We start from the raw sequence: 14,539 nt of genomic DNA, 5'->3' as shown, positions 1-14,539 counted from the left end.
TTCCCTCACCGCAAACCCACTTCAACTAACCTACCAAACTTACTGCTAACTACACATGCATTAGTATGTATATAATGCTCATCCTTTTCATCAACATCACAACAACAAATCATCAAGAAAAACATCACAACAACAAAAGAAAGATTCTAAGCATGGCTTTGGAAAGACTATTGTGGCACCTTACCATAACCCTTTCGGTTCTCATCCTCTTCACCCCAAATGCTAGTCTTGCCCAAAAAGGCACCATGAATGTAATAGATAAATGTTGGAGATCGAACACTCAATGGCGGAGACACCGCCATCAGCTCGCCACCTGCTCCATCGGCTTTGCAGGCAAGATGACCTACAATACTGGAAAAGGTGTCGTACAATACAAAGTCACGGATCCAAGCGATGATCCTTTGAAACCCAAACCAGGGACTTTAAGATATGGTGCCACATTGATTCCAGGGAAAGTGTGGATCACCTTCAAACGGGACATGAACATCAAACTCTCAAAGCCCTTACTGATCAGCAGTTTCACCACCATTGACGGCCGTGGCGTCAACGTTCATATTTCAGGTGGTTCATGCCTCATAGTGTACAAGGTATTTACTTCTTATCACTATTCACTATCATTCTATGTATATAGACAATTAAACATATTGACATTTTGCTAATTGGTATGTATGATTTTTGTATGTGATCAGCAAAGCAACATTATAATCCATGGCCTAAGAATCCACCACTGCCAGCCCCAACCAACTAGCTCTGTCATAGGACCAGATTCAAAGATTATGCAGTTAGGTCATGTTGATGGAGATGCAATTAGGTTGGTCACAGCAACAAAGGTTTGGATAGATCACAATACTCTTTATATGTGTCATGATGGTCTCCTTGATGTCACTCGAGGGTCTACCGGTATTACCATCTCCAACAACTGGTTCAGAAACCAGGACAAAGTAATGCTCCTCGGACATGATGATGGCTATGTGAGAGACAAAGGCATGAAGGTGACTGTCGTGTTCAATCATTTTGGACCAAACTGCAACCAACGAATGCCAAGGTAATAGCTCATTACATTCTCTGGTCCAGAAAACAGAGGATTTGTATAAATATAAGTACATCATTAGTCTTGCAGTCGCAAATTAACATTTGCATTGCAGGGTACGCCATGGATACGCACATGTATCAAACAATCTCTACCAAGGATGGGAACAATATGCCATTGGAGGAAGCATGAATCCTAGCATTAAGAGTGAAGCTAACTTCTTCATTGCACCAAAATCAGGCAACAAAGAGGTATATTTGATTATTTCTTTCTTCTTTTTTATTTTTTTTTGGTTGTAAATTAGTGTCTGAAACATATATATAACTTACCAAGACTCTTCATCGTAATCGGTTGAGCAGGTCACATGGAGACATGACAGCCAGGGGAAGGGACCTTGGAAGTTTTACTCCGTGAGGGACGTTTTTGAAAATGGAGCTTCTTTCATCCAAACAGGATTAGGCATCGCAAAGCCTAATTACAATCTGCAACAGAGGTTCCCGGTTGCAGATGCCAGATTTGTGAGATCATTGACAAGCTCATCAGGTGCTTTACGCTGCTCCAAACAATCAAGATGCTGAAAAGATAATTTTAAAGACCCACATCAAGTAGCATACAGAAGACAGAGTTCCGTGATGACTACCATTGCAAAAAAATATACTCAAAACCAATGAGCAATTCATACCTGCAGACAACCACAGCGATCAAGCAAAATCCATACTCAAATTCAAATGTTACACATTTGAAGGGATCTAGATGCATGTCTTTTATTTGTTGTATTTGCAATGAGCTTGGTTGTATTCCATCCCTTGGCCGCTCTTTCCTCTGATAATGTTAGCCATTGTGATCATAGAGAAGTGGAAATGTTGTCCCCGAATATTAAACCAATGGTCTTCAGAGTAGTGTGAGGTAACTTTACTACTAAGTCAAATGTTCGCCCTTAAATCAACATCTAGAGTCATAAAAATAGAACCCAGAAAAGAACAAATTTTATAATGGATAATAATACTTGATCTCCCAATCTAAGTTATTGAATGTAAAAAAAAAACTTCATTAGAGGCCACCAAGAAGGCGAAGCCTATGGAAACAGATACAAAGAACTAAGGTCCACACAAATTGATCTCCATGTCGATATTGGTTTTTTTGCTTCAGCCTTTACATATTTAATGACTGTGGGTTAAGGCATAAACTATGCTTTTAGCTTTACTGGACTGAAGATGAAGAGATGCAATAAACCTTACAACAAATTAGAAATACACCCCCCCCCCCCCCTCCTTGCAACAAACAGGATACATGCATAACATCATAACTATTAAATTTTATCAAATAGCTAAAACTCCTTAAGCCTTTTTGGATAATTTACATGCCAATGCTTTTCTGCTAGAGCCCACAAAAAGAAGATATTCTTACATACAGCATAGTGTATGCAACTCCTAATCAAAACTACCATTATCTACCTTCAATGTGCAGTCCCCATCCACCACCTTCATTCTGCAGCAGGCATCTTACATTGGCAATCAAACTTCACCACATAGACACAAGCTAAAGCTTAAACTAGGAAAGAAGAATAGGATCTACGAAAATCTGGTCTTTCCAATTTGTAATCAAGAACTTTGAACCTGACAGTATATGTAACGAAGGATTTATTTTCAATGCTATGCTAAAAATACAGTATTGAGCTGGCCTGTAATTTTCAAAGTAAAGACCTGCATTTTATTAAGTAGTCTAATAAGCAATTGAACATGACTAACAGCTAAGTGGGATAAAATAGTGAAGAGACTGCATTCGAATCTCTTCTAAATCACAGCAAAAACTTATAATGGGTTAGAATCAAGTTGTTCAATTTACATATCATTGGTTCAAGCAATTACAACCATCATACAATGACAAATGTTAACTAGCTGCTATAAATTTAGAGATTCATCCAAACATCTTCATAAAATCATTCGAAGTGGGATACAAGGGTTAGTCAAATGCTCTAGCAACAAAGTCGATAAAAATTTGAAGGCCGTCATGTATATTAATGGAAGATGAGAATTACCATAGGAGGATGATAAACATGGGGCAGAGTTTTCAGCTGGCCAATGACCGTCACTGGCATGCAAAGCTGAAAAGAAGTGCACAATCCTCATCATTTACCATAGGAGGATGATAAAACATGGTTCATGCCTCATAGTGTACAAGGTATTTACTTCTTATCACTATTCACTATCATTCTATGTATATAGACAATTAAACATATTGACATTTTGCTAATTGGTATGTATGATTTTTGTATGTGATCAGCAAAGCAACATTATAATCCATGGCCTAAGAATCCACCACTGCCAGCCCCAACCAGCTAGCTCTGTCATAGGACCAGATTCAAAGATTATGCAGTTAGGTCATGTTGATGGAGATGCAATTAGGTTGGTCACAGCAACAAAGGTTTGGATAGATCACAATACTCTTTATATGTGTCATGATGGTCTCCTTGATGTCACTCGAGGGTCTACCGGTATTACCATCTCCAACAACTGGTTCAGAAACCAGGACAAAGTAATGCTCCTCGGACATGATGATGGCTATGTGAGAGACAAAGGCATGAAGGTGACTGTCGTGTACAATCATTTTGGACCAAACTGCAACCAACGAATGCCAAGGTAATAGCTCATTACATTCTCTGGTCCAGAAAACAGAGGATTTGCATAAACACAAGTACATCATTAGTCTTGCAGTCACACATTAACATTTGCATTGCAGGGTTCGACATGGATATGCACATGTAGCCAACAATCTCTACCAAGGATGGGAACAATATGCCATTGGAGGAAGCATGAATCCGAGCATTAAGAGTGAATCTAACTTCTTCATTGCACCAAAATCAGGAAATAAGGAGGTATATTTAATTATTTCTTTCTTCTTTTTTATTTTTTATTTTTTTGGTTGCAAATTAGTGTCTAAAACATAAATGTAACTTACCAAGACTCTTCATCGTAATCGGTTGAGCAGGTTACATGGAGACATGGCAGCCAGGGGAAGGGACCTTGGAAGTTTTACTCCGTGAGGGACTTTTTGAAAATGGAGCTTCTTTCATCCAAACAGGATTAGGCATGGCAAAGCCTAATTATAATCTGCAATAGAGGTTCCCAGTTGCAGATGCCAGATTTGTGAGATCATTAACAAGCTCATCAGGTGCTTTACGCTGCTCCAAACAATCAAGATGCTGAAAATATAATTTTAAAGACCCACATCAAGTAGCATACAAAAGATGGAGTTCTGTAATGACTACCAACTCAAAAAATATCCTCAACCAATGAGCAATTCATATCTGCAGACAACCATAGCGATCAAGAAAAATCCAAACTCAAATTCAAATGTTACACATTTGAAGGGATCGAGGTGCATCCATCAATGTCTTTTATTTGTTGTATTTGCAATGAGGTTGGTTGTATTCCATCTCTTGGCTGCTCTTTGCTCTGATAATATTGGCAATTGTGATGATAAACAAGTGGATCTTAAATTGAACCAATGACCTTCAGAGTACTGTGAAGTAACTTTACTAATTACTAGTTTACTACTAAGTCAAATGTTTGCCCTTAGAGCCACATCTAGAGTCATAAAAATAGAACACAGAAAAGAACAAAATTTATAATGTATAAGAATAATTGATATCCAATCTAAGTTTTGAATGCAAAAAAAAAACTTTATTAGTGGCCACCAAGAAGGAAAAGTCTACGTAAACAAATACAAAGAACATAATGAAACAAATTGATCTCCATGCCTATATAGGTTTTTTGCTTCAGCCTTTACCTATTTAATTACTGTGGGTTAAACCACCAACTATGCTTTTAGCTTCACTGGAACTGAAGATCAAGAAATGCAATAACCTTACAACAAATTAATGAAATATCCCCCTCCTTATAACAAACAGGATACATGCAGATCACTAATCATAACTATTAAATTTATCAAGTATCTAAAACACCTTAAACCTTTTTGGATAATTTTACATGCCAATGGTATAGTGCTAGAGCCCACAAAGCGAAGATAATCTTAAATACAGCATGGTGTATGCAATCCCACATAAAAACTATGATCATCTAGTATCTACCTTTAATGTGCAGTCCCCATCCACCATCTTTATTCTGCAGCAGGAATCTTACATTGGCAATCAAAAATTCAAACTTCACCACATAGACACAAGCTCTAGTACCTAGTATAACTTGTATCAACAGCACAAATTAATAGTAAACTCTATTGCAACGTATCTGCACCAAATCTACTACTATTAACGAAAATATAAGCTATTTTGGGGCCAAAGATCACTTGAACTGTCAACACTTCGTTTGTGAGTACCGTGATTCCTAGATCTAGGTTTTGATTCAAATCGGAAACTCTAAACAAGTAGTGCGATTCCACCAGCTATAAATCAAATTATGACGAATTCCTAAATCTAGGTTTTGATTCAAATAGGAAACTCTAAACAAGTAGTGCGATTCCATCAGCCATGTAGTCAAATTATGACGAATTAGACCGTATATGTGCGCACTTGGCTTTTTGCTATAAAGCGATCACAGTACAGGCTCTTCCAAACCAAGCGTCATCGCAGACATATTTGTCAACATAGAAACAGAGAGCTAGCGAGAAGTTACTTACAGAATAGCAGGAAGAAGAGCCCCATCCTTCTCTGTGCAAGAAAGAATGCTAACATGAAAACGATCCAAAGACTGATCATGCCGGATGAAGACAATCCAATGCTAGGGATTTGAACAAATTTTGGTACCAAACACGGAAAACGCGGGGCAAGGGTTGAAAATTAGAAACTAGAAAGGGTTTGGGGGATTTGTTTGTTTTTTGGGGCCAAAATTACAATTGGGTTTTTGGGAAAGCTACAGCCTACAAGACTTCTAGCCCAGAGAGGCCCACTAGGCAATTAGGCCCAATGAGTTGACTCTAAGCCCAAAAAGGGAATCCTTCACGACTTCCAAGCCCAGATCTGCCTGTTGGGCAAATAGGCCCAAGGTTTTGACTTGGATCTGACAAAAAGGACAATTGTTATAAGGCTAGTTTGGGAAACAAAAATTTAACATTTTTCATGATATGAAACCAATTAATAATGGCAACCACATTTGGATGAGATAAATTTGTAGATAGATTACTCGAATGTGAATAATTTTTAGTGCATATAATAAGCTCTATTGACATCAAATTTACAAGTTAAAACGTCGTGTGGATCTCTAAATAACAGTCTCATATTTCGCACGGGTAAATGAGAGAGCACATACCTGGAATCTCCAGAGAAGGTCAGAGCTGGGTGTAAATAACCTAGGCTTGCTCTTCTGATGAACCTGCGTTTTGGACCAAACTCCCAAATCTGCTTCCTAGCATGGTTGTTGGTGCTGTATGGCTATGGGTTGTTTTCCTTCACCTTGTCCTTGTGCAATCTTAAGCCTCCACGTAATCATTTCTCCTTCCAAATTGCACCTTTCTCTGGTTGCCAGTGCACAAAATGTATATAGTTTTTGCAACGTAACTTCTAATTAAGAGTGAGATTTTGTTTACAAAACCCTCATACCCTTTGTGTGTGTGTGTTTTTTAACGTTTTTAGGTAGGTTATACGTATATAGATGATGGAAATAGCAATATAGATACGTTTTCGCCCCACATTGTTTGGTGTTATTGTAACCATAGACATGTCACAACCGAGTCACCAGTTGAAGCGGTGAAAATGATGTGTATCAGCCTGATGAATCCCCTCTCCCATATCAAAAAAAGATACTATAGACATGTCACATTTCCATTGGTTTAGTCAACCTTTATTGAGGACTATTTTTACTCAAGTTTACAGAATGTCGCATCGATTTACTTTACCCAAGTTTTGTTAATCATAATATATATATTATAGAGGGACATATATATATTACTTATTTATTAACCAAACGAGCTTTTCATACATATTCAGTACAGAATATGTCTTAGGAAGAAACGTACACATAAAGGAAACAAAAGAAAACAACATAGTTGCCACCTTCACGTACATTATTTTATTTAATTATTTGGTGGGCCGTAATAAAGCTCGGTCTTTACTTGGACTGGGCATTGGTCTAGCATTTACACGTCTGGAGCACTTTGGGAAGGTAATGGGACATGGCGGCAGTACTCTGCTAGAGCCCACATCGGGAAAATATTCCTGTACAAAGCATAGTGTAGCATGCAATTCCTCATGAAAACTCCCATTAGTTCCTGCAACCATTAAGAAGAAACATTTTCGGTTTTGATTAATTCGATTATGCAGATTAGTTCCAACTTAAAACAAAACTATTTAATCAGTCCTGTATTTACTCTATCTGCAACAAGTATGATGGTGTTACCTGTTGAGGGAAATCACCATTTTCCATTTGAGAATTGATCAACAGCTTAGCGGCACGGAGAAGAGGCGTAGGATCTCTCTTTGCCTATTACAAAAAGTACCCACAATTATATATCTTGCAAAGAAGCTTAAATATTGTATACAACTAAATCGCTTGAATTTCCGACAGACCTGTCCTCCTATGATCAACCCCATCAACCCCAAAGAAGTATGTATCAGATTTGATCTATCAAGAGGTGTATAAACCTGTGTAACCAAGCAATGAGGTTAGGTTGATGAACAGCTGAGCTATGGAAGATGCTCAAGAAGCATGGCATGTTATTCAGATAAAGATATTGAATCACCTTCTTTGGACAAGAAAGATAGCTCTCTCCCCATCCACCGTCGTCTCTTTGAGTCCTCAGAAGAAATTCAACTCCATTACGTATAGCCAGACAATTTGTATATGTCTTGCCTGTAGCAGTAAGGCCAGCCAGTGCAAACCATGTACCATATATGAAGCATATTCCCCAGTTCCCATACCTGCAAGAATGTTTCTTCATTGTTCTCATGTTTTCTTATACGTCATACTCATGTAAGAACAGATACACATACCATGAACCGTCAGGCTTTTGTATGTCTAGAATGAACTGTGCGGCACGTGCAATGAAATTTTCAATTTCTTTCTTCCGATGTCCAGGATATAGCCTTTTGAATAGAACTAAAGCCTGGATTGTTGATGAAGTGCACTCAATGTACCTGAGAATCAAATATTTTTTGGTCATTTAAAATAATTTTCAGAATGTAGAATTGATCAGAGGAGAATCGTTTATGTATCTTTACTCGTATTCAATGACCAAGTCCTCAAGGAACTCCACTGGATTGAGCCACTAAGAAAAACATTGAACAAAGATATACATCAGGATATGTATCCACTATAGAAAGGTGAATTTTGGGAGAATGTATCCAGCAGAGAATTAATTAATTGTGAGTTCAGTTCGAAAAGCAGGATTACCTCAAACCAAAGTTTGGCTCCAGCTGGCTCCCAGGCTGACATACCACCGTTTTCACTCTGAAATCATTTAAAGACCATATATTATTGAAACCAAGATGCTCTAGTAGAACAAAAAGGAAATTATCAACCAGATTTCTATAATAATAACCTCATAAGTGTTTTTATTTAATTATTAAAAGACCTTTAAATGTAAATATGTTTCTTAGCAGAACACCTGGTCTTTTGATTCGTGTCAACTGGTGTGGTAAGTGTGAAGAAGTAAAAGACTATAGCTCAACCTATGTTTATTGCATACCTGTAGGGACAATAAGACATTAACAGCATCATATAATTTCTCTGGTTCCATCTTTTCACCAACAACTTCAGGTGCCATCATTGATAAAATGAGGCAGCACTGTGAAAAAAAGAAGAGACCTAATTAGTAGGGCATTGCAATCCTTATCAAGTATTGAATTTTCACCAGAGAGCAAAAAAGGGTAAATTACCTTCATACTTTCTGCTGTGCAATCAGAAACTTGCCAGCCGTGATCTCGATCAGAGAAAGTCCAAGATCCCTTAGATATGTGACGGAACATTTTTTTAAAGTTTCCAGGAGGATTTTCTCTTACCTTCCATTTTTCAATCAGTATGTGAAGAAGAAAATGATTAGGAGATTAATCAATATCCTTACGAGCCAGATGTTAAAATTTTCTATAAGAACAAAAAATTGATACCTGAGAATTTTGTAAGAAACTATGTGCTTTCATGATAACAGGACCAATTTCACTGGTGAGGTTGCTGGAAATCAAGGCTTGGAGAGCAAGACTAGTATCCCAAACTTGACTACCAAAACTCTGTGATGAATGACAAGCACGGAAACTCAGTTGTTTACTCTCAGAATTGCATATTTAGCACTACAAATTAGAGATTTCGAAGTCCAAAATTTGGACATAGTATCAATTCACAAGTTTGGTAACAGAAATCTTATTTTAATAAGGACTTTTTCTTAATTTTTCAAATCAATATAACATGAATTAAAAGCTCTTGAAATACATATGCATGTATAAACCTGCATCTTTATTCCATCTTCTCCAACCCAAATGTAATCCGCAACCCTAGCAAGATGCTTCTTAAAAGCGTCCCCATTAGGATCTTCAGCCCAGCAAGCAAGCATCATCAATGGCTGTTCAATACAGGTGGAGCATGAGTTTTGAAGAACAAGTATTTTGAATTCCAAAGTAGTATAACACAATAATTTCATTACCTTTTCCACACATCCAATTGTAATGTATCGACTGCTTTCATCTTCATAATGAATGTGATCCATTGTGATTTGGACAGTCCTCTTTCTCAATTTGTTAAAAGGCCAGCGGGCAAGAAGGGGCTCCGTAATATTATAAAGAGTGTCCCACATCAGTTTTTGTACTCGAGTATGAGGATAATGGCAATCCTCCTGCAATGTAAAACTTTCATTATCATTTCTTCATCAACCTGAATAAATTTTCCAAGGCATGAAAAATTAGAAGATGTAAAGCTCACCTTTGCACATAAATGCCGAACATTCTTCCACACTATTTCATTATAGGATTGAGTATATATTTCTTCTCTCAGTTGCATAATAAGTCGTGTGATTGGACCAACAAATCTTCTCCCATAGAAATATGACATGGGCATGTAAGTCAGCCGGCAGTAACAGAACATTTTCGCTGCACCATGACTCAGTTAGGAATCATACCATGATTTGGTCATGAAATAGAAAATTCAATTTCTTCAAGTTCACCGCTAAAAGTGAGAAACTGGCAAACCTGGATGCAAGGGAAAAGAGTATGGAAAGGCCCAGAATTCTGGGGGCATGGGATTAGATCCATCCCACTCATACAGACCAAGTATCTGTAACAGAGAAAATTCAATCACTTGGAACCAGTTCTCGATTTTTTTAATTAATAATAACTGCTATTTGTTTAGTGTATATGCTGTATAATTGATAACTGTTATTGATAGTTGATATATATGGTTATACCGCAAGCCAGGTCTTTCCCCAAGAGGCCATGTGAGTTGCACCACCATGATCAAGGATCCACTTTCGCCCTCTTTCACAAGCATTGTATTCGCCACCATCAGGTCCTTCTCCAAGCAAACGCATGCAAACATAGTTCAAAACTGAACAAAACATCATGCTAGGACCTTCTATGTGCAATCCCCATCCACCATCTTCATTCTGCAACAAGCATCGAATAGTAGCAAACTTTGCAACATAGAATTAAGAAAATATAGTCTTTTGTCCATTCTCAATCAAGAATTTTGTACCTGATGGCAGTATATGTAACGAAGAATTTCTTTGCGATGCTCCGCTGAGAATACATTATTAAGATGTCCTGTAATGTACAGACTGAAGACCTGCATTTCATTAACAAGTTTAACCAGCAATTCCACTTGATTCACTGCTAAGTAAGATGATTAGTTCACCATCATTGATTCATGTAAATTTTCGAATTTACAACAATGGGTTAGAATGAAAGGTACCAATTTGCATCATACAAAGTCGCTACAAATCAAATTTGTCGTTGGCATTTATACAATCACGTAACAGGCACAAACATACTGTCAAGTGGGTGCAATGAATCGAGAGATTCAGCGACCATTTAACCATGGAAGGATTGAATGTAGTTATCTGCAATTATTGACCGTTCATATTTGATGATGGAGGATAGAAGTTACCAAGGGAGGAAAATAAAACATGGGACCGGCATTTTCTGCTGGCCAGTGGCCATCACTGGTCTGCAAAGCTGAAAAGAAGTTCACAGTCCGCTTCAATGCACTTGTTGCAGTCTCTAGTGTAATTTCCCTACCATCCTCGACTTTGACTTGTGGAATCGTTTGTTTGAAGTTTCTCTCTCGCATAAACTGCACATGAAAGCAAGATGAGTAGTTGATTACAATGGAGAGGGAGCAAACTCCCAAGCCTTACCAAATATGGGCCATAAGTCGTAACTGAAATACTATTTGGGCAATAGTATAATTAGTGATAATTCTCATGGGTGATCGAAAAATAGCAGTTTCATAGGGGCAAACATATAAATAGTACTTTAGATTCTTCTTCTTTTGAAAAAACAAAGGACGGAAAAAGACGAAAAGGTGCTCAATTATGTGAACTTGTGAAGTGGCCCACTGGGCCAGAGATATTTCGACAGAGTCGATAAACATGTGACACACAATATGATAGGTTGTTATTTTTAATGATCCAAAAAAATCAATATTAAACCTTATTTCTGTTACACAAAAAGTCAAGTCAAATAAGTCTCTTAATACAGTTAAATCAACAAAACACATCTCTCAATAAAGTCACATCAACAAAACATAAATTTCTATACATTATCATTCACATATCCAACATGTAGACCAATAATATTTCATCATATATATTGTCCACAACAAAATTACACTAAAACACAAAATCTCATACATTTTTTTTGCCCCAATAAAAAACATCCATTGCAGTTGCTCTTATCATTTATCAAAAGCAAGATGATTTTTTCCTTAAAGAAAAAAGAGAACAAATAATGTTCTTTCGCCATGGAAATCCCGATCCTTGGAATTCTCTTATTATTGCTAAAGTTGTAGAAAATCCCAACACGGCACAAACCCAAGCCAAGCCTTCCCACCATCTCGGCCCATTGGGCCGTGGCAGTTCCAAGCCCCTTCCATTTGGAAAAGGCTTGACAATGGTTTGAAGACTTGTGCAAGCTTATAAGCTAGACACCAAGCCCCTCAGTAACCGATGTGGGATTTTATCCCTTTTAACACTCCCCCGCACTCGTGGAGTGGGTATCAAAGCCCAAGACCCAACGAGTGGACTTTTTATCGGGGACGAGCACAGCTGCTTCGATACCATGTAGAAAATCCCAGCACGGCACAAACCCAAGCCAAGCCTCCCCACCATCTCGGCCCATTGGGCCGTGGCAGTTCCAAGCCCCTTCCGCTTATAAGCTAGACACCAAGCCCCTCAGTAACCGATGTGAGATTTTATCCCTTTTAACACTCCCCCGCACTCGTGGAGTGGATATCAAAGCCCAAGGCCCAACGAGTGGACTTTTTATCGGGGACGAGCACACCTGCTTCGATACCATGTAGAAAATCCCAGCACGGCACAAACCCAAGCCAAGCCTCCCCACCATCTCGGCCCATTGGGCCGTGGCAGTTCCAAGCCTCTTCCGCTTATAAGCTAGACACCAAGCCCCTCAGTAACCGATGTGGGATTTTATCCCTTTTAACACTCCCCCGCACTCGTAGACTGGGTATCAAAGCCCAAGGCCCAACGAGTGGATTTTTTATCGAGTACGAGCACACCTACTCCGATACCATGTAGAAAATCCCAGCACGACACAAACCCAAGTCAAGCCTCCCCACCATCTCAGCCCATTGGGCCGTGGCAATTCCAAGCCCCTTCCATTTGGAAAAGGCTTGACAAGTGTTTGAAGACTTGGGCAAGCTTATAAGCTAGACACCAAACCCCTCAGTAATTGATGTGGGATTTTATCCCTTTTAACAAAAGTCACATATTGCAAATGTTGAAAGTCATTAACCATTAAAAAAAAACATGGATCAAACATATATACCTGGAATCTCCATAGAAGGTCGGAGCTTGGTTTAACATTGTAACGATTCTCGAAGAAATTTCTCCGAGCCTCTTCAACCTCCGCTCGTTCTTCAGGCGTGCCTGCGTTCGGATCGAACTCCCAAATCTGCCTCCCTAAGTAGTTGTTGGTGCTGTATATATATGGATTATCACCACCTTCGCCCACCTTAAGCCTCCACATATTTGATATTTCTAGTCAATTATCCAACCAGCTTCCTAGCTCTGCCACTCACAGGAATTATATTGTAATAAGGACCATCTCATATATATAGACATATATGGTAGGTAACTTCATTTTTAACAGTACGTCAACATCGCGATTGAATAGAAAAAGCCTCAAGCTATAAAGGAGAGCTAGACGGAGTCCTGTTATTGTAGGGTTTATTTATATTGATATTTTAAAGAGTTAAGTGAAGAGTACGAAGAAGAGAGGAGAAACTTGTCTGTGCTTAGAGGAGAGAGACTTAAGTGGAATGAAGAATGAGGAAAATTTCCCATCACTTAATTCTTCAAACTCAGTTTGTCAAGTTAACTCTCATTAATTCTACAGTCTATTCGAATAAACATGAGTCAAGGTACTCTCCCCTTCATAAGTCTCGTTCTATTAATTCAACTCTACTGTTCATTTTTCGATCTCCGTAAAATTGTAGTATCATGATGACATATCACAATCACGTAATAGTATCTCAATACGTGTTAGACGATCAATGAACGTACGTTTATAAACTGGCACGATGGGTTGGATGGTGCACCCAACCCAACTCAACTCATTTATGAGTAAAAATATCGGGACTACCACTTGTTACAAAGTTGGTTGGGTAATTAAACAATCCCAGCCATAAAATACTAGTTTTTTTTTTTTTCATAGCTATAATAATTAATGAGTGGAAATTGGAAAATGTGGCCACATATTTTTGGCACTCAAAACACTGAAAGGAAAATGACTCCCCCGGATCCCGCGAGATGTACTAGGACTCTCAGTACTATATATTTAATTATTGGCAGGGAAGAATAATGATTAAAGAAGGTGCAAATGCAATGAGTGTAAAATAAAGGACAATAATGAAGGTTCGTTGGGACCTGAGAGAAGAAGAAAAGTAAGGAATGACGGGACCTGCTGTGAAATTATTACAGCAGGCCCTGCTGTCATAATTCTAGAGATTAAAAAAATTATTTTATTTTTAAAACATTATAAATGCGTAGTATTAGATCTAAAGAATCCAATAACATATTTAAAAAACAAATTTAACATGAAAAATACATAATAATTTTAAACCATCGGATATAAATTTAAAATTTTCGATGTTTCGATCGAGATGAATTTGATTTTTGTTTTGAATAAAAAATATATCATTGGATTCGTTAGACCGAACACTACACATATATGATTTTTTTTAAAAAAAAAAACAACATTTACCCCTTAAATGTGCTACATTAGGGTCTGTTGTAGTAAATATTAGCATCAAGAAAAAAAATTAAAGAAAAAGAGATAATATATGCATATATAGATTAATTAACATGTTAATGTTAGGATGAAAGGCATGTTGCCCT

The 14,539-nt window shown here is 37.9% G+C and overlaps 3 protein-coding genes, 1 long non-coding RNA gene and 1 pseudogene across 4 annotated transcripts; 3 read left to right on the top strand and 2 right to left on the bottom strand.

Moving 5' to 3' along the window:
* The first annotated feature begins 50 nt into the window (after window positions 1-50).
* LOC120001330 (putative pectate lyase 14) lies at window positions 51-680 on the top strand. The gene has a single exon (XM_038849595.1). It carries the CDS (start codon window positions 66-68, stop codon window positions 657-659), a length of 594 nt encoding a protein of 197 aa, XP_038705523.1. The 5' UTR covers window positions 51-65; the 3' UTR covers window positions 660-680.
* LOC120001331 (pectate lyase 1-like) lies at window positions 86-1,060 on the top strand. Its single transcript, XM_038849596.1, has one exon. It carries the CDS (start codon window positions 669-671, stop codon window positions 1,047-1,049), a length of 381 nt encoding a protein of 126 aa, XP_038705524.1. The 5' UTR covers window positions 86-668; the 3' UTR covers window positions 1,050-1,060.
* Window positions 1,061-2,341: 1,281 nt separating this feature from the next.
* LOC120001332 lies at window positions 2,342-4,236 on the top strand (annotated as a pseudogene).
* LOC120001333 lies at window positions 3,507-5,843 on the bottom strand. Its single transcript, XR_005468834.1, has 3 exons — window positions 5,666-5,843; window positions 3,989-4,232; window positions 3,507-3,648 (listed from the first exon to the last, which is right to left on the bottom strand). It is a non-coding gene; the product is annotated as an uncharacterized LOC120001333 (long non-coding RNA).
* A 1,071-nt stretch (window positions 5,844-6,914) lies between these two features.
* LOC120001583 (lupeol synthase-like) lies at window positions 6,915-13,276 on the bottom strand. The gene is made up of 18 exons (XM_038849963.1): window positions 12,969-13,276; window positions 11,071-11,256; window positions 10,660-10,749; window positions 10,373-10,570; window positions 10,158-10,242; window positions 9,892-10,058; window positions 9,617-9,805; window positions 9,422-9,535; window positions 9,087-9,206; window positions 8,859-8,981; window positions 8,669-8,767; window positions 8,374-8,430; window positions 8,202-8,248; window positions 7,974-8,117; window positions 7,724-7,901; window positions 7,551-7,625; window positions 7,381-7,464; window positions 6,915-7,252 (listed from the first exon to the last, which is right to left on the bottom strand). The coding sequence occupies exons 1-18, from the start codon at window positions 13,167-13,169 to the stop codon at window positions 7,121-7,123; spliced, it is 2,289 nt and encodes a 762-aa protein (XP_038705891.1). The 5' UTR covers window positions 13,170-13,276; the 3' UTR covers window positions 6,915-7,120.
* Between the last annotated feature and the right edge of the window lie 1,263 nt (window positions 13,277-14,539).

Source organism: Tripterygium wilfordii, chromosome 7 (genome assembly GCF_013401445.1).
Source record: "Tripterygium wilfordii isolate XIE 37 chromosome 7, ASM1340144v1, whole genome shotgun sequence".
Taxonomy (NCBI): Eukaryota; Viridiplantae; Streptophyta; class Magnoliopsida; order Celastrales; family Celastraceae; genus Tripterygium; species Tripterygium wilfordii.
Note: the sequence above shows the minus strand (reverse complement) of the source record. Positions and strands in the feature narration are given on the sequence as shown.